Source organism: Nelusetta ayraudi, unplaced genomic scaffold, assembly GCF_046127955.1.
Source record: "Nelusetta ayraudi isolate G7.1 ecotype Tasmania unplaced genomic scaffold, CSIRO-AGI_Nayr_v1 ptg000056l, whole genome shotgun sequence".
NCBI lineage: Eukaryota > Metazoa > Chordata > Actinopteri > Tetraodontiformes > Monacanthidae > Nelusetta > Nelusetta ayraudi.
Window position 1 is genome coordinate 748,254 of NW_027466106.1, and position 18,225 is coordinate 766,478.

The 18,225-nt window shown below is 45.9% G+C and overlaps 1 protein-coding gene across 1 annotated transcript in view; it reads left to right on the top strand.

Annotated features, from left to right (window-relative positions):
- Positions 1-18,225, top strand: part of LOC142896592 (protocadherin-15-like) — a 185,347-nt gene that overhangs the window by 82,269 nt on the left and 84,853 nt on the right. The window contains exons 7-12 of the mRNA XM_076038354.1: positions 979-1,098; positions 1,228-1,338; positions 3,256-3,426; positions 8,535-8,643; positions 8,722-8,834; positions 15,940-16,146. Of these exons, the coding sequence (XP_075894469.1) occupies positions 979-1,098; positions 1,228-1,338; positions 3,256-3,426; positions 8,535-8,643; positions 8,722-8,834; positions 15,940-16,146 (831 nt within the window). The remainder of the gene's footprint in view (positions 1-978; positions 1,099-1,227; positions 1,339-3,255; positions 3,427-8,534; positions 8,644-8,721; positions 8,835-15,939; positions 16,147-18,225) is intronic.

Sequence of the window (18,225 nt, forward strand, 5' to 3'; positions counted from 1 at the left end):
CTAATATTTTCTAATTTTGGTTTGGGGTTTTCTTTGCGTTTTGAACCAGCTTTCGGTGAAAAGAAACAGTAGAAAAATGGGTCAATGCTCGGGGTTTTGTGAATTACGACGCACACCTGTGTTGCTGTGGTAAAAGGTGGCGTCGCCATAGCAACAAGTTAGTGACTCAAACTCAGAGTTCCGCCGCTGAAAATGTGTCGGCGTCGCTCGAATTTGAGGACATAATAAACAGAGCGACTGTCTCAGCGGCCGAGCCAGAGAGAAAAAAAAAAAAAAATTAAAAAGTCCAATGATTAGCTCAGACCCGGCGCACGTGCTGCACATAAATGGATTCCCCTCTGGAACAAACCCCCCCCCCTGCGTGAATTCACCAAATCATCGGGACGCCGCGGCCAAAACCCAGCGCTGACCTAATTCCGGCCGCTCGAATTCCCGACCCGGCTGCGCATTTAATCTCCTCCGTTCGCACCTCTTGTCCGGCGTCGGTGTCACAGCGCGTTACCGTCTCCGCGGCCATTTTCAGCTTCCCCCAACAGTGCGGTGAGTCATCCGGCTGTCGACGTCTCCGCCCCTGAACGAGTTCTCCAGCCCACTGCCTGCCTGCCTGCCTGCCTGCCTGCCTGCCTGCCTGCCTGTGCGCTGCGCTCTGCTCGGGGGGCTCCGGGGGGAGACAGCAGCACTTCTCAAACTTACTTTCTGCTATTCAGTCAGCAGCAGCGGCACAGGCGCGAGGCTTTAGTCTGCTGCTGACTGCGACGTTTTTCCCTTTTTCTGATGTTGCTCTGTTTTTTTTTTTTATGTCTTTTTGTATACTAATGGGCTGGCGTGGCAGCAGTAATAGCTTGTATGCATGAGCTCTCTGCCATTATTGTACTCGCAGGGGGGCTGTTGGAGCTGTTGACTTTTTGGGGTTTTTTTCCTTTCCTTTTTCTTTTCTTTTCCCCCCTTCTCTGCACTCTCATGTCTCTCTCCCTGCAGCTCACTCCGGTCGGAACAACAATTTTCACCGGCTTCTCAGGGAACAACGGCGCCACCGACATCGACGACGGGCCCAACGGACACATAGAGTACAGCGTCCTTTACAACCCCAATGACCCGGTATATGGACGAGTCACGCCATGATAAACACCCTCTGCACCATTGTAAATTTCTTCAACAGTCACGGCTCATTGCTCCCCGCCGCCTTTCTTGCCGTCTTACCGTATCCGCTCGCTCTGCCTCTCGCAGGAGTCCAACAGCACGGTGAGCGTGGCCAACACCCTATCAGGGAACATTATTCTGGCGGAGAGGCTGAACTACGAGGAGAGGACCCGCTACCTGGTGGTGGTGCAAGCTAATGTGAGTGTGTGAGCTGAGCGGGCCACGTTCCAAGATGTCGGGCCTTTAGCCCGAGCTTTGAGGTTAAAGGTCACTCTCGTGAAAAATTCATGTCCTCTGGCACTCTTGTGTGTCTCCGATGTGTCGGTGAACTCCACAGAATTGTAAAGAAGTCCGTCCATTACTTCTTTTTTTTTCTTTCTTTTTTTTTTTTTTTATTCGCTCAACTTTTCAAAACTATGTGTGCAGCACTTGAATTCAGACCTTTGTGATGTCACAGTTGGCGACATCACTCAGAGTTTGTTTCACTCTGTTTTTATCCCCTTTGAAATATGTTGAAGGTTGCAGCGCAGAATCGGTCCTAGCAGGAAGCCAAAGAGCGCAAGTGTTTAGAGGCTGCAAACACAGGGCTAAATATCCCATTTTTGTCTTCTACCGAGTCGTTTTTGAATTACCGTAGTCGTGCGCGGCTGCTGCAATGGAGTCCTGAAAGTAAAATAAAAATCTGAAAAGTTTCAATTGGGACCTTTAAAGCCTCAGTCAGTGCATAATTTATTATTGGCTCTACGTTCAGCCGCAGCCAAGGCACAGTGAATGAACTGAACTGCGAGAAGATGAGATTCCACTTTTTTTCTTTTCTACTGCGTTAGATTACATATATTAGATTAGATTTTTATTATAGGTGCCCTCTTTACCTTTTTCACACCAGAGAAGTTTCTGGGAGTGTGTACGAGTTTTATATCTACTTACCTCCTCCTAATTGAGCCAGCAGTGCAAAAAAAAACCAAACTATTTTTTAAATTAGTTTCAGCCTAAAACCCTCTTGGTCAGCGATTGGCTCACTTTTAGCACTTGAAGCTTGACATATACACTCCTTGACTGTGTTGTGTCATCTTGCTGTGCAACACATTTGACAGCCAAACTGCCCCACATTCCCTCTGTTTCCTGCACATGGGAGCAAAGCTGCAACCTTTTCCGACGAGGAGAGATTTTCCCTCCAGAGGATTTAATTTTCTCCTGTGAAAGGATGCTGCCGTTGAGAAAAGGGGGGGGGGGGGGAGTAAGAGGAGACATCGTATTGAGTGGAAGGCTGCATTCAATGTGTCAAAAGTTCAATTTCACTGGCGCCGCAGTACACGGAGTGCCGTGCTGCTCTCATGTCAAGGTAACACTGCAGGAAGTATCAGGATCAACTGAAGGGAATCTTAAAGGATAACTGCTGGGAAAAAAGACAGTTTCTGTAAGGAAGATTTTTTTCCCTGATTTTGTTCCATTGTGTAATCGACTGAACAACATTAATTATCACTGTGTCATTTATATTTTTCTATGTATTTTGCTTTTCAACTGAAAATCCTCCGAGTCGGCTGCATTGCCCCCATTAACAGACAGGAAGCTTAAAGCAGATTGAATTATGGTTCTTTTATTCAGATATTGCAACGACATAATCAGTTTTTTTTTTTTTTTTTTTTTTTAATTTAAACACTTGCTTAACCTTGGTGTCATTCTGCTGTGGGTATGCGCAGCATTAAATAGGCGTCCTCCGTCCTGACAGCAGCAGACATGGCCTGCGGTTAGAGAAGCGCTTTTCAGCGTTGCGTCGCCAGCCCTACGATGCATTGGGGGAAAAAAAAAACGAAATTGCTTTATTTACTGCACAAAATGTCAATAACGTCCCACTAGAAGGCGGCCGCACCTCCGACCCCGGCCGTGTCGTGGCGTTTGTCAGCAGCTGTGTTGTGCTTTTGTAACTCGCACCGCAGGTTGTTGCGCGCCCTCGACAAAAGGCCTCGGCGGTTGCGCCGGGCGTCCACCCCCCCCTGCCGCGTTGTATCGATTTCAGCTCAAGCTGCGTAAAGCCCCGGCGCGCCATTCAACAGCCCGCCGCGGCTTTCCGAGGCTTCGACTTGGGGGAAATAAAGCTTGCGATTGCTCCTGCAGGACCGCGCTCCGTACCCGCCCAACAGGAGGACGGCCACCACCACGCTGACGGTGGACGTCCTGGACGGCGACGACCTCGGCCCCATGTTCCTGCCGTGCGTGCTGGTGAACAACACCCGCGACTGCAACCCCCTCACCTACCGCGTTGCTATTCCCGAATTCACTGAACCGGTAAGGAAGGGCCTGGAGATGCACACCCACACACACACACACACACACACACCCACACACTTGTGGGTGCTATCGCTTTCCCCGCAAGGTTATTCTAAACATGAGCCGCCGCCTGTCGATGGCTCTTCTTCTATCAGGCTGCCAGATGATTTACATTTGTGTTGCTGCGGCGCTGCGTGTTCGTCCCGCCGCCTTAAATGTTAATGTGAGCCACGCCCGCCGCCAACCGTCCCCCTCGCTCTCCTCTCCGTCTTTGCTTTCGCCTCCGTTGTTTGGGAGGCTGGTGAGGTGCTGCCGCTTTTGACTCGGGAGGGTAATTTTGGGGGGGATATTTTCTGGTCTGCTGCAACTAGAATTAGAGTTAAAGGGTAAAGGGACCTTGCGAGAACGCCGCTTGTGCACATAAAACAGTCGGCGGTGTAGCATGAGGAGGCTGAGCTGCAGCAGGGCAAGTATTATATTTGTGTCGGTCAACTTGCTTGCATAAATTTTCAGTACATGGACATTGATAAGTTAGGTTTTTTTTTTACATTGTTCCCATCTTTTGTAGGGATCTTGGGAAACAACCAAAAAGCAGAGAAATGTGTTAGAGGTGAATCATAAATTTGCCTCGTTGCTATGACTGCTTGCTCCTTGAGTCCAACCAATGCAAAGCTCTGATCTTATATATACACAGAGACTTCAATAAGTAACCAATGTATATATATATATTATGTATATATACAATATATAAGATGTGTTCACGACGGTTTGGACTTTTACTCTGATGAAGGCACAACGCGTAGGCCCAGCCATTTTCATCTGTGTAGCCATTGCATGATAAAAGCTTTTGAATTTTCTATGTACAATAGAGTGGCCTTGGATTTTTTTAGTTCCGCATCGTGCACTTCCCTCGCACACTACCCATTTTTGTGCAAGGACTTAACTGCATCTGTCAGCTTCTTTGAATGCACCCCGACCAAAGAGCACCTGTTTCTTTTTTTGACCAACTTTAATTAAAGGACCCAAGCAGCGCTCCTTCTTCTTTCTTCTTTCTTCTTTATTTCAAACCAAAGTTCAGCTGGATCTGCGATTAGGGGTCGGATTTCCTTTCCCTGCTAATTGCTCCAAACTTTGTAAACCCTCGCGAAGCGTCGCCATTGGCCCAACTTGCCTCTAATTGGTATTTTTGTTGTGTTTTGGAAATGTCACTTGGCGTGGATAGCCCGAGGGCGCGGGGGGCGGGTGGGTGGGTTGAGGAGGGTGGTGCACACCCCGTTTAGGAGCTCTAAAAGTCACGAGCAGCAGCCCTCATCAGTAGTCTGCACTAGGCTCAGTTTAAATGAAATCAGATTAGTGAGAGTCTGGATTAGATGTGATTGGATTTATGGAAGAGGGCCGGACTTGGGTTGGCGTCGCTTCCAGCCATTCCTCACTGTGAGCTGGATGTTTAATAGTCTCGCCATTAAAATGACCCTAACCATGTCTGTAAGATATGTGACTTACTTTTTTTTTTTTTTTTTTAATGTGTCCTGTCTGCCAGTAGCGACGAGCAGTAATGGCTCCGAATGTCTTTGTAATGCCTGCCAGATTTATTCTACAAAGGCAGAGCTTGAAACCAGAGGGCGTAAACCACCAAAATCCACCAAACAAATTTATTTGTTTCTCGGTAACGCAGGTTTTCTTGGTTTAGCAGACCGGACAGAGGGGAAGGAAGTGATAGAAAAGAAAAATGGGACCTAGATGGGGGCATAGGAAGAGAGAGAGAGGGAGAAGATATGTGGCTTAATTAAAGACTTTTACACTTATTAAATCATTGGGAAATGTTTGGCTTGAACATCCCATTCGTTTTCTGCAGACGCGTATCGTAATAGGTCAACCGATTTTTTTTGTTTGTGCAAATTAATCGCGGCTGACAAACATTTTTTAATGTACGATTCCGCTGTTGGAAATGTGGCTCAAAGCCGAGCTGCCTCCTCCAGTTAGCACTGGCCTGACGAACGGGTGAATGAGTGTGTCGTAAATATGCAAAGGCATCATGGCGTTTATCGTTTCGATTTAGCGCTGGGCTGATTCTGAGACACTTGTCATAAACAATTGACGCCGTGCTACAGCGTTGGGCCTGGCAGAACCGTCAGTGATCCGATGCAGCAGACTGGAGGTCTGCGGGACTCAGTGTGGCTGCTGGGAGCTTCTGAGGGTGTTTGATGGTCTCCAGTTTGGACTCTGTGCTACTTTATAGTGTACATTGGCCATAAACTCCATTTCCCACAATGCGTGTTGATTTTGTCACTCATAAAGTGACGGCTAATAGGTTCCAGTGTTCCCACATAAGCAGTTTCCCAATAGTTGGAGTTGACAAACATCCACAAATGATTAAAAAAAATAAAATTGATAAATACAAAGGATTTAGAGAAACTTATAGAGTTATGCTTCTAATAATTATCATTAACTAATGCTCTTATTTGCACTCACAGCACCTTTTATTTAAGCCGTCTTGCTTATGTTTCACTGTTTAGTCTGTGTGTGTATGCATGACACTGAAGTAATCTTCTGTTATCTGACACTACTGAACTATGAAAAGCACAACATTGGTCCCTTGAATAAGAATCACATGAGCCAAGTATCAATTCAAGTTAAGGAGTAATTTGCTTTTTTCACATTTCAAATAGATCATTGTAACCAAATGATTGGGCTGTCATTTTGATGCCGCTGAATTATATCAACTGCAGAAGAAGAAAAAAATACATTGAGTAAAGAAAAGAATCCATTCCTATTCAGTCATGTTTCAATCTCCATGTAGCTAAATGTCCCCTTGAAGAGACACTATTAACGTGTGGGCTAAGTGGACTAGACTGACATGTTAAGAACACAGAAGTCAGACGGGATTGAATTAGGCTGAGCTATGACAGAGAGACAAGGAGACTGGCGGCTGACATAAAAGCCCTGGGCCGATGACACTGCGGGAGGCTCGGCACAGTTTGGGGAAATAAATCGAGTTATAGATCGAAAAAGAGTCCAAGCAGTGCCTGCAGTGTCTACGTGCACAAACTTTGGTCCCCAGGAAGACGGCGCTCCTGAGTCACTGCCGTTTGTCCGAGACTTTTCCCCCTCAAACATTTGCCCATGCACTGTATAATTTATGGTAAAAGGTTTGCAGACTGCAAAGTGTGTAGGACCCACTGCCGCTCCATCTTCCCACTCTATCCTCTCCAAGTGCAGCGTGGTTTTACCCTCTTCAGCTTAAAATTCTCCTCTTAGCTGCTACTATTTTGTTTACTCCACCCCACCCCCCACCCACCCGCCCCCATCTGGCCGAAAAAAAAGTGTTAAAATATTGAGTCACTTTCATCTCTTCCCTCCTCTTTTTCTCCTCCGCTTTGGCAACGTGAAATTTAATTTCCCGGCAGTTATTTTGCGGGAATGGTCCAAATTAGATCTGCCGTTTGTGGTCTCCCCCCTCCCCCCCTCTATCTTCTTCTCCTTCTTCTCCTCCCCCACCGCCACGGTTGGTCTGCGGTTTCTCCATCTAGCCGTGAAAGCGCTCCATCAAGTCCGTCCACCGGGAGATTTGCCTTTCTCATAATTGATGAGTCTGTTGTAATTAACCACAACGGCTAGACAGCCATTATTAAGTTGATCTGTATTTATTTTTTTTTCCTTTAGGGGGATATAATGTAGGCTCTGGAGTACCTTGGATAATGACTGCTTGAGAAGGGGTATTATTGCTAATCATCATTGTGCAGTGCTGGGAGGGATTTGATTTAGCACACCTCCAGACAGTGTGGATGGGAGGCTGCTGGTTAGGGACGGGCCCGAGGATTACCGCACAGCTGAGGGATGTAAATATCTCCCTCGGGGAGAGATTCTCCCATCCGCCTGCGACTTGTTCGCTGTGTGCCTGTCTTGGCGAGTGGAGATGGCCGTTGGCTTCCCACACACGCTTGCGCTTACCGTGTGAGCCATATGGATGTTGTTTTTTTTAAATGTATTTTTTAATGAGCGGCGTCAACACGCCTTGTTTGATTCCGCTCCGCCATATGTTGGCGCGCAGGTGTTGAAGTAGTGCAAGCAAAGCGGCGCTGATGGTGACTAAGTGTGCGTGAGAAGGTAAAGGCTCATTCGGTGTATTAATCAAATTATCCCAAAGGAGTTTCAGGCTTGTTGTTTTGTTAGTTTCTGTTTGCTTTGTTTATTTCACAGCAGCCCCCCCCTTTGGAAAATTGTTCTTTTGTGCTTATTGACAGTATTCACGCACGCTCCCACTTTATATTAGGTGCAGTCTTCATTTTCTTCTGAATGATAGCCTACCAGCCAATCAAATGACAGCAACTCAGTGCATTGAGGCGTGCAGACTTGGAGCAGCGTCGGAATGGGGCAGAAGGGGGATCGAAGTGACTTTGAACGTTGCTGTTTGGTGCCAAACGAGCCACTAGTCCGACTGTTACAGAAACTGCTGTTTATCTACTGGGACTCTCTCCACGTCGCATCCATCTGTTACGGAGAACGGTCCCAAACCGTGAAAATATCCAGTGATCCGCAGTTAAATAGAGCAAAACGCCTTGGTGGGGTCAGAGGTCAGAGTGGTCAGATGTGGGTTGGAGACCACAGAAATCAACAGGACCTCAAATTAAGTTGCGGTTACAACCAAGTTCCGCAGAGCAGCACACCGCGTGCCACCTTGAAGCACAACATCAATCTATCTTTTATTTTTAATTATGTTGTTCAGTTTTGGCCGCCTCTGTTTAAAATTAATATTTTTTTTCCTAAATTTATCGCGAACGGGACAAACTGCAGTCTCGGGACAAAAGCACTCGTGATGTTCATTCCTGGAGCATCACAATGAGTTGAAAAAAAGAAACGGAAAGAAAGCATCAAGAAGCGCAACTTCCTAAAAAACCAAGATCATTTGTGTAACAAGACAGTCTAGATTTTAGTTTTATGTCGGAAGACTTTATTTTAATCTCTGAAAGTGCATTTAGGAGGATATGTTCCTGGCATAAGTTATTTTGGGATGCGGGATTCTGAGTCATCGTTCGTTGCAGCTACGCAGTGAATAGAACATAAACATATTTCCATCAGATTTTCTGGCTGCTGCGTGTTACTGAGTGAGTCACCTTCCCTTGCAGAGAAAACTCAACCCCCTGAACGTGACCCCGGCCATCCGCGCCGTTGACATGGACAGAAACATCCAGCCGCCCTCAGACCGGCCTAGCATCCTTTACTACATCCTAGTTGGTAAGTCATAATTCTTTCAACAGCCGCTTTGCCTTCTCTTGTTCTCCAGCCGTAAAAACCATTCCGCTCTCCTCTCAGGTCATCCGGGGGCCTATCGAGAGTATTTCTCCTTGAACAAGACCACCGCGGAGCTGCTGGTCCTGCAGCCAATCAGTCGGGACCTGTACCAGAGGTTCACGCTCATAATTAAGGTAAACAGTCACTTACGTCTTTCATAAATGCCAGACACACTTGAAGCTCCTTCTAATTGCATTCTACCTGTGTCTGAGTGCAGCAGGTGTGTCCTTCACATGTACCTGTGTCAAATTAAGCCTAACCCTTGTGAGTGAGATGATGTTTTTCGGCTGATAAATTGCAAAAATTAAGAAATTAAAAAAACAAAAAACAAAAAACTATGCTTGCCTTCCAAACGCTGCTGCTCAGTGAAGTTAACAAGAAAGTCACGGCATCCGGGCCATCAAAAATGTTAATAAGTGGTTATAATGATCTGACCCTAAGGAGGGAAGTGTCAACCAGCGAGGGGAGTTGTCTGTTGTTCGCGTCACCACTCGTTTTGTTTCCAATTGGAGGCTGTTTCTGCTTATAGTTACAGCCTTGTGAGAGTTAGTGGCTCATACCATCGGCCTATTGACAAAGTGGTGTTGTTCATCCTCTCCTACCACTTCATGAAAATGCACTTCATTTGCGCTCTCCAAAGATTTATTTTTCCATTACGGTGCAAACCAGGATTCAGGGTAAATAGACAAATTAGGCTCTGCTTCTGCCTGATCGGCTCCAAAGTAACTCATTAGGTGCGTTCAGACTGCCAGCCAAAATGCGATTGTTAGCCCACCCAGATTGAAACCAGATGGCTCTTTTGTAGTCTGAACAGTCACAAATCACATGAAATCCAATTATTGCAAAACGGATTGAAACCACCTGTGGGCGGTAGTTTCAAAAGGCACTTGGTCAGATGCGTCTCAGTGTGAACAGCTTCAAACACACTGATCGGTTTTGACTGTCTGTGACGTCGCTCTACGTGACGCAAGACCCGATGTGTCAGACCAGAGATCACCATTCCAGGTATCACAACAAGTGCCGCTGTCGCGATGATATGACGTTACACACTACACGCGCTGGACGACGCCTCGGCTCCGACGTCGTTGCTACAGCAACCTGTCAGATGGGTCAATAATGGGGCCCAGTCTGAACAGAGCCAGATCCCATTTGGACTCTTGCTAAAAATAGTGTGGACAGTCAGTCCCTAAAAATCTGATTTGAGAAGGAATCTGATTTGAATCAGATTCGCCTGCAGTCTGAAGGCAGCCATTGTTGCACACGGCCTCGTGACATATATATTTAATGGACGAGCCAATGGATCCCTTTGGAATGCGACTTGTGTGAGAAAAAAAAAAAAAAAACTGAGCGGTGGCTCCATCAGATAAATGATTGGCTGTCAGCCTTCAGTCACAGCGAGCCCCTGGGTTCCATCAGCCCGGGTCGCCTCCACGCCGGTGAATCGCCCGCAGGGTCAAATCAACAACTTGTCCTTCTGCGCGCTCCGCTCATCTGTTCTCTCATCTCCTCGTTTTGCTTTTCAGCCATCGGTTACATACGTGTCGCTCCTCCCTCAGCCCGCTTCTTACCTTTAACGCACTATTGAACCTGCGTCTTCCATATAAAGCCTTCCGCCACCACAGGTTTTCTAAACTCGCTTTGTTGAGAAAAATAAGAGCCCAGAGACGCAGCTTACTGTGTGACGGATGAATGGAGCCCGGCGCCGGCCCTCCCAAGATAATTGTGCAGCTGCTTACCTGTTGCTGCGCATGATGGATCGTTAAAGAGCCTTCTGTTTGCAGCTGCAGGCGTTCATCACAGCAAAGAGGCCCCAAGTAGGCATCATGCATCACTGTACTTTAAAGCATTGTCCTGTTTTGTTTTTTTTTTCTCTCTTTTTAACTAATTAATTTACAGTCGTCATCGCTCTGTCCTCTTCGAGACCAGTAGTCCTGCTTCTAAGTGCTGTTGGCTGTGTCTGGTAAAAAAAAAAAAATACAAAAAATTGCGTGCTCACTCAACGACAGAAGTGCTGAGTGTCCCAGAGGTTTTGCCAAAAATGGCAGAAAAAACAATTTACGAGGTGGGAGCCGGGAGGAACAGTGCCGCTCTGAATCAGAGGACGTCATTCACAGTGACACAACCTGCTGTGAAGAAGAACCTTGATAAAGTGGAAGTGTGTGAGAAGATGAGAAGGTGATTTCACTGAGTTGCAGTTGTACAGCGTGATGGCTGCAGGCAGGCATGACCTGCGGTAGCAGCTTCTTCTTGCACTGAGGGTGCAGCAGTCTTGAGCTGAAGGAGCAAAGTCAACAAAGTGAACATGCTGCTGGATGTGGTGCTTGGATTTGGTTCATTCTCTTCATGCATACATGTTTTTTTTTGAACAGTTGAATCAGTATTTCAATGTGTTTATCGCCGCCCGGTGCTCTGCCTGTGTGCATGGGCAGCACATTGTTGCACACACGGGGTCAAGCCTGTATCACAATATGCGTGCACACTTGCCTTCTCCACCTATGTAACCTCACCCTGAAGGCCATTAACCTTATCCTCAGGTTCTTTGCAGCTGAGGGAGGAAAAAAAGATGTTGATTTATGGACTGAGACCGAGGCTCGGCTGCCGCGCTCTCCTGAATGATAATTCACAGCCGAGGTCAGGATCGCCTTCATACTGTCGGCGCAGAGGAGAGGCGCATATTATATTCCTGTTCCGAGTCCTTCTTTTGCTCACTTGCAGACCTGTGAGCACCTGCTGTTTACCAGCAGCCCTGAGGATTAAAGAAGAGTCTGAGTTTGACCGCGTGTTTTCCAACCCACCGCAGCCAGAGGTGGTGAGAGGAGAGGGACGAGCACAGAGGGAGAGAAAACGACCAGAGTCTCAGGAGTGAGTCGGTGCGCCGGAATGTGAAAAGTCAACCTTCTCGAGTGGGATCTGAAGCGGCTCGCCGTTTGACACATACACACGCACGCTGTTATAGCTGAGTCAGAATCCTGGGTTCTCCGCTTTTGGTCATCTGTGACTACCTGCACGGCGTCTCTCTGCCGAAGCTCGGAAGGTTCAAGATCGCATTCAAATGAAAGTCTGTGCTGATTTATGGTGCACGTGAACTCAGTACTCAGTGGTTTTCTGATTGGCTTGGTGACGGCATCCAGTCACTCAATTCCACTTCATCTTCCAACAAGCGGAGATGAGAAATAGCCACAAGCAATCTTAGAAAAAAACATGGAGACAAAGAAACTGGAAAGAAACAGTTTTTGTTATTGACTTGGAACATTTCATCTGTGATTAATAGACATGTATGGATAAAGTGAAAGGGTTTCTATCACTATAACGCAGCATACATAAGCGACATCATTCTGCCTGTATGCAATATTGCTAACCAGCCCTGTTGTTTTTCACTCCAAACACAATCCTGTTGTTCAATAGTTTGAGTCGCCAAACTAACCATGTCAAGTCCGATAGCTGCTGTGCAACTGCTGAGGGAATGACCTGATATAATCCAAAATGATAAAAAAAAAAAAAAAGAAAATAGACAAAAAGACCAAATATGAACATCTCTGGATATCTGCAATTCACAAGTGCATCTTTTTCATTCTGTAGACTTTATAGTCTTTGGATTAAATGCAGTCCAAATACAGTCTGTGCATCAACATAATCACAGGCAACAAATATAATCCGGTCAGTGGAGACCAAATCTGATTTAGATGTCACAGACAATACACGGTGGTTTACCTATTCCATAGGATGCTCTGTTTTCAGTTTTTCATCACGCATGCGTTACATAACAGCGATGCTAAAATTATCCCTCACCTTCAAAAATGTTGGTTTTTTTTTATTTTCTTTCCAAAATATTACATAATTTGTCTTTCTGGAGACGACTGTCTGAAAATGAAAGAGCCAAACATTCAGAACTTATGTCAGTGAAACTTCCAGCACGATTGAATTTGGCCTTCATACAAAAAAAAAAAAAAATAGGGGAAAGAAAAACCTGCAGCTTCTTGAGCACATCTGCCGTTCTCGCCGAGTCGTGATTGATCCTGATGGAGGTACAGCCGCCGAGATCACCGCAGCGAAAATGAAGACGGGCTGAAATGGAGAGAATGTGTGCGGCAAGGGTTGAAGGGAAAAAAAGACAACGGAATGATGAGGCTTTAAGGATGATGGAGCCGGAGCGGCGAGGGACGGAGGCTGAGTGATAAACACAGAGTCGGCTCGGTGGCAAATGTCCTGCGGGTGGGTCGCAGCGGAGCACAGGTCATTTAGCACTGCCATCCCTCGCCAAACAGGGACACGGCTAAAGAACCAAATCTCCAGGGGGCGCTGTAATCCTGCACCTGTCTTCTCACTTTTTTTGATAAAAGAAGGAAACACGCGTGTGCCAATGTCGAGTAGTGTGGGGGGGGGGGCATCCTGGCACTTTGTCAGAGGCCGCGCTTTTCCCTCCGGTCTTTGTGCGAGCGGATTGGATCAGTGGGACGGAGCGGCGCTGGATGCTCTTTATTATCGCTCAGATCAGGCAAAGCGGTAGACGGGGCGAACAGACAGGTGTGACATTGTGACGGCGGTAGAAACTACAACGAAAAACTCGACTGGAGCGGAACTGAAGTGAAGGTGTGAATACTGCACCGTGTGGGCTGGAAAATAGTTTGACGCACTTGACAACCGCAACCTTTATCGCCTCGGATCGTCCGACACTCCACAGCTTAACATTCCTCTTGTGTAGCCAGGTTCAACTGAACCGGTGGAGTTTTAAAATTTTTGATAGCTAGTTTTATTGATATATTATGCAAATGTGCCAATTTTTTTTATTTTTTTTTGCGGTAAGCCTCCGTTTAAGGTGTGGAAAAGAAGTAGGTGAGTGACAGGTGATAACAGCCATCTGCTGTTGGATTTGTTCAATCATAATCATCCCATTCCAACGCAAACGGCGTCGGTAAAGTCTGCGGTGTGGGCGTTGAAATAAATGAACGTCGCGGGACGATAAATCAAACGCACCTTTTCCCGCTGGCACCGTGTTCAGGATGGAAAATCAAGTTTGAAGCTCCGTCTTTCAGCAGCTTTCCCTTTCAAACGAAACGAATCAGCGGCTGCAGGTCGTGTGTAAAGGTTTCCGACTTGTTAAATTGTGAAATTTCTCAGGGGCTGGAGTAGAAACACAAGTCTGAAAATAACAGATGAGAAAAGTGATCCATCATCTCTGCTTTGCTAATTTTTTTGTTGCTGTTTGTTAAATACGTTGGCGTGCTTTGACTGTTTAGCGAACACGACCAACATGCAGCAGCAGTTTGTTTTGAAGAAGTTCCCCTCCAATAGTTCACACGACTCGGCCACAAATCTACACATGCTGCCGTCGCATTGCGCGTTTAAAAAAAAAGCGCGGCAAAGTCTCGAATGATGAATGAAAGTGTAAAAGGCGCCAACCACAGCTTAGTCTGCGCCGCTCAGGCCATTAACATTCTGCAACACTGAGCCCAGTGAAATGAAGCCAACCTGCAAGCTTGTTTCCGGGATGGTGGGTGGTGGTGGGTCATGGTTTAAACTGATGCTGTCTCACTCCCACTCTCCGTCTCCCAATGTTCAAAGTCCCAATGTCTCTGGAAGCCTCCCAGCGTGGGAGCCAGCAGTGACTTGTGTGTTTATGGAGGAAATGATTGCAGTGACAGCCTGTCCAGACCTCACTGCTTTGGCTCAGTTTCACTGTGCTACTGCCAGATGCAGCTCTGGTGAAATGGGAGGAATTAATAAATAAAAAAGTCAGTAGTTTTTTATCTTTGCAGACCTTAAAAAATAGACGTATAGTCGGGTGATGTGTTATAGGGAGAGCGACGGGACGCACACGTGTTGCAGGGAAATGAGTGGGAAGAGGTGTTTGCATTGTGTCGAGTTGCTTAGTGACGAGACCAAAAAATATTTCAGGTCATTTCTTTTTTTCTGCTTTTTTTCGCCGGCGCGATCACATAAGGTAACATTTTAATCAGTTCTTCTTTTCTCGCCGCGTTATGCGTATCAATTTTGGGATTTTGCGCCCACCTGCTCGACAGATTTCAGCTGAGAGTTTCCTCCGTGCAGCTTTCTTGAAAATAGTATCCGCGCTGTCCTGAGCTACACGTCTTTCGGTTCGCCGCCGGTGGAATCGCTTACTGGTCCATCACTTGAAACAATTCTTGAACAGTGTCGCACAGTCTTGGCCGGTGATGTTCCCATTACCCCCCCCCCCCTCCCCAACACCCTTTGACAAAGCGTCGAGCCAGTAATTACAGCAGCATTTGCATCAGGTGTCCTGGTAATTCCAAAGGTTTAATTCTAAGTGGAGCCCTGATTAGATTTAATCAATATATCTTTTGTAATTGAAAGGACACCAAGATTAATTACTCAATAATTCCTGCGCCTGCATAAGAATCGGAAGAGCTGATCCATGTCTGCATGCAAGTCAGTGTTGTAGTCCCGGGAGACGGTAGGCTGGCTTCATTCTGGGGCCTGTGGCTTCAATACAGTGGCAGTCTGCACAGTTTCACTACATGCACAATGTACTGTACGAGTACGAGTATCATGTAAAAAATAAAAATATTCAGATCAGATTTTCGAAATATGTTTTGTTTTTTTTTGTTTTTTTAGGGGTGTTGTCACAGCAAAGAGGCACTAATGCGATTAATTGCATTAGTGTCCTGAGTTAACTCCCGATTAATCGCAAATTGATAATTTTTTTTGTTTTGGTGTTTATTTCTTTGTTTGTTTCATGTCTCTCTCACTCTCATACTAGATACTGACATAACACACAAATATGATCACATTTGTTAATCGCTGTATTTTTTTTTCCGAAGCTTGCTTTTATTTTGAAAATCAACCAGATTCTCTCGTGTTTCTTTTATTGTGGACTTCGGTGCTATTTCATTTCTTGAAGGCTTCAAGGTGGGTTCCAGGCGTCACAGCTGACGCAGTCACCATTTTCCGCCACTGAACTGTCACTCTGTTGCACACCAACATCAGAAACTCTCTCCTCTCAGGACATTATGATGCCAAAAATTGGAAAAGTGTTGCAAACATTGGGTTCAGCGTGAGTTTACATGCAGTTTTTGCAGAGAACCAATAGAGAAGGAGAGACATTTGCTCTACTTTGACGAAGCTGCTAGGAAACTTTATTTTTCCTCTGCATCGTAATTTTGTCTTTGACGTGAGATTGTGTGTGTGTGTGTGTCTGTGCGTGCGTGCGCGCTACAAAGTGCACTTACTTACACTCTGACTGCCTTGTTGCTCTTTCAGGCGGAGCAGGACAACGGGCACCCGCTCCCGGCCTACGCCGACCTCATTATCGAGATCCTGGACGAGAACAATCAGGCCCCTTATTTCCAGTTCGCCACCTACCAGGGGTACGTGAGTGAGTCCTCGCCGGTGGGCACCACCATCTCGGCCGGCGCCAACCTCACCGCCCCGCTCGGGATCGTCGCGCTGGACAACGATATTGAGGAGGTAGTGAGGAGAAAAAAAAAAGCACCTTTATCAGCTCGCCACCACCTGCCCATGCCCAGCTCACTTGCGTGCAAGCGTGTGCACACACACCCAGACACTAAGCTCATATGTGGGGGGCATTGAGTAAACACTGATTATCTTCCTACATTGATTTATGTGTTTGTGTTGTGGAGCTGCGAAAGAAAGAGCACCGTAACGCTGTCATGAGTCATTTCTCCTGCTCTGTTTGTCTCCTTTGTTGTAGCTGACTCCCGGTGATACTCCTGTAGGTAAAAGGGTCTGCTTTGGGATGCAAACACGCACACGCACACACACACACACACACACACACACACACACTTAAACATGGGGATCTCCCAAATGAGATTAACTCCCTCCTTACTCATATTAGTCTTTTAAATATTGAATATATCCTGACATCATTTTTAATCCATTATAAATGAATCCCATTAGAATACAGCTATATTTATCAAACCCAATAGAATATTTAGATATAAGAATTAAATCAGCAGATGAACTTGTGTGCATTTTTTTTTTTTAGTCGCTTAACATTAATCCTGTCTCTAAATTTGTTTTTATTTCATTCATTACCAAAGATTTCAAGCATTGAATGAAAGATTAGGTCAGAGATTCCATTACGACTGAAGTACTTAAAAGGACTATATGCGATTGCGTTCACCGAAACAAACCTCCTGCACGTTCTCAGTGGCCTCCTGTGTAGCAAGCACTGAAGCTCCAACGAGCAAACAAATTCAAGCAGTAGTTGTTAGAAGTTTGATAAACTAAGCACACACTACAACAAGCCACAGAGGGCACTGTGGGGTCTCTTCCAAACTCCAGATGTAGTTTGTTTCCCTGAAGTCTGATAAGCTGACTACAGCCCCTTTAAACTCAATTGAATGAGTCATTTGACTGATGTTTTGGTTGGACACACACACACACACACACACACACACACACACACACACAGATTGGCATTTACAACATAATTTCTCAGTTTCAGTGCAATTCTTTAGTTTTGGGCACTTTCACCTTCAAAATGATCCAAACTGAAACTGGATTATTTTTTTTGTGGTTTGATCTAATGCCATGTCCCTGGGCTACTGCTAATTTATGCATCACTTTGTATAAAAGTGGAGACAAAGCCAGTGCACTCACTCATCACTATGGAGACAACCCCAACAAGCAGCCATAAACTTTGTGACTGCAGAAAGGAAGCAAGCGGGGAGAGTAACAACTTTCTATTGTGTTTACAACGGCTGAAATGATGTTTCCCTCTATCTCATAATTCCATAAGCATTAAATTAAACACCGAGCAGGTCTCCGGTTGTGATGAGTGTGCACTGACTTTGTTATTGTAATGGGAGTGTGTGTTTGTTTTGATGTGTTCCTTTTTGCTGTGCTCTTGTGGATCCTCGCTTTGGGACTTTTTGCAATTATTCTCTGCGTCAACTTTTTGTCCTATGAATTCTGTATGGATTTTACCTATTAGTTTGCGTGTGTGCAGTAAAGGGGGTGTGTTTTGGTGTGTTTGCCCTGCAAATTCAGGTGTGTATTCTGTGCCCTGACGGCAGTAAATGTGTTTGAACTGGAGAAGGCAAACAGCTCAAAGACACACAGAAGGACTGCGGCCTGTAGTTCATCTTTTCAAAACAACTCCAACTCAGTCTAGTGGAGAAGATTAACAAATCAAAGTGAAGTGGAACCGGAGATAACAGAATCAATAAGGCATCCGGCCCTAATGCTCACCAAACTCTCTTTAGAGGACTCATTACCCGACGTGAATCGAAGGCAACTCGCAGCAACAGCCCATACTGGACTGAAGGCTGATTTGTCAACACGGCACATTGTTGGACTTGGTAATTAATTTGTCTGCCCGCAACCAGGATGGCGACACATGTAAAATAAATTGTCCTCCAGATGAGCTTACCTCGCAGTTATAAAGTCCACCAGATTGCCACATCTCGAAGGATGTGATATTTTTCCGTGTTTGACCCATCCGTGAGAAATCATTGGGTGATCCAGCCTCAATTCCAACCTTAAATACCAATTTTAACCCTTAATATCAAGCGGGGGGGG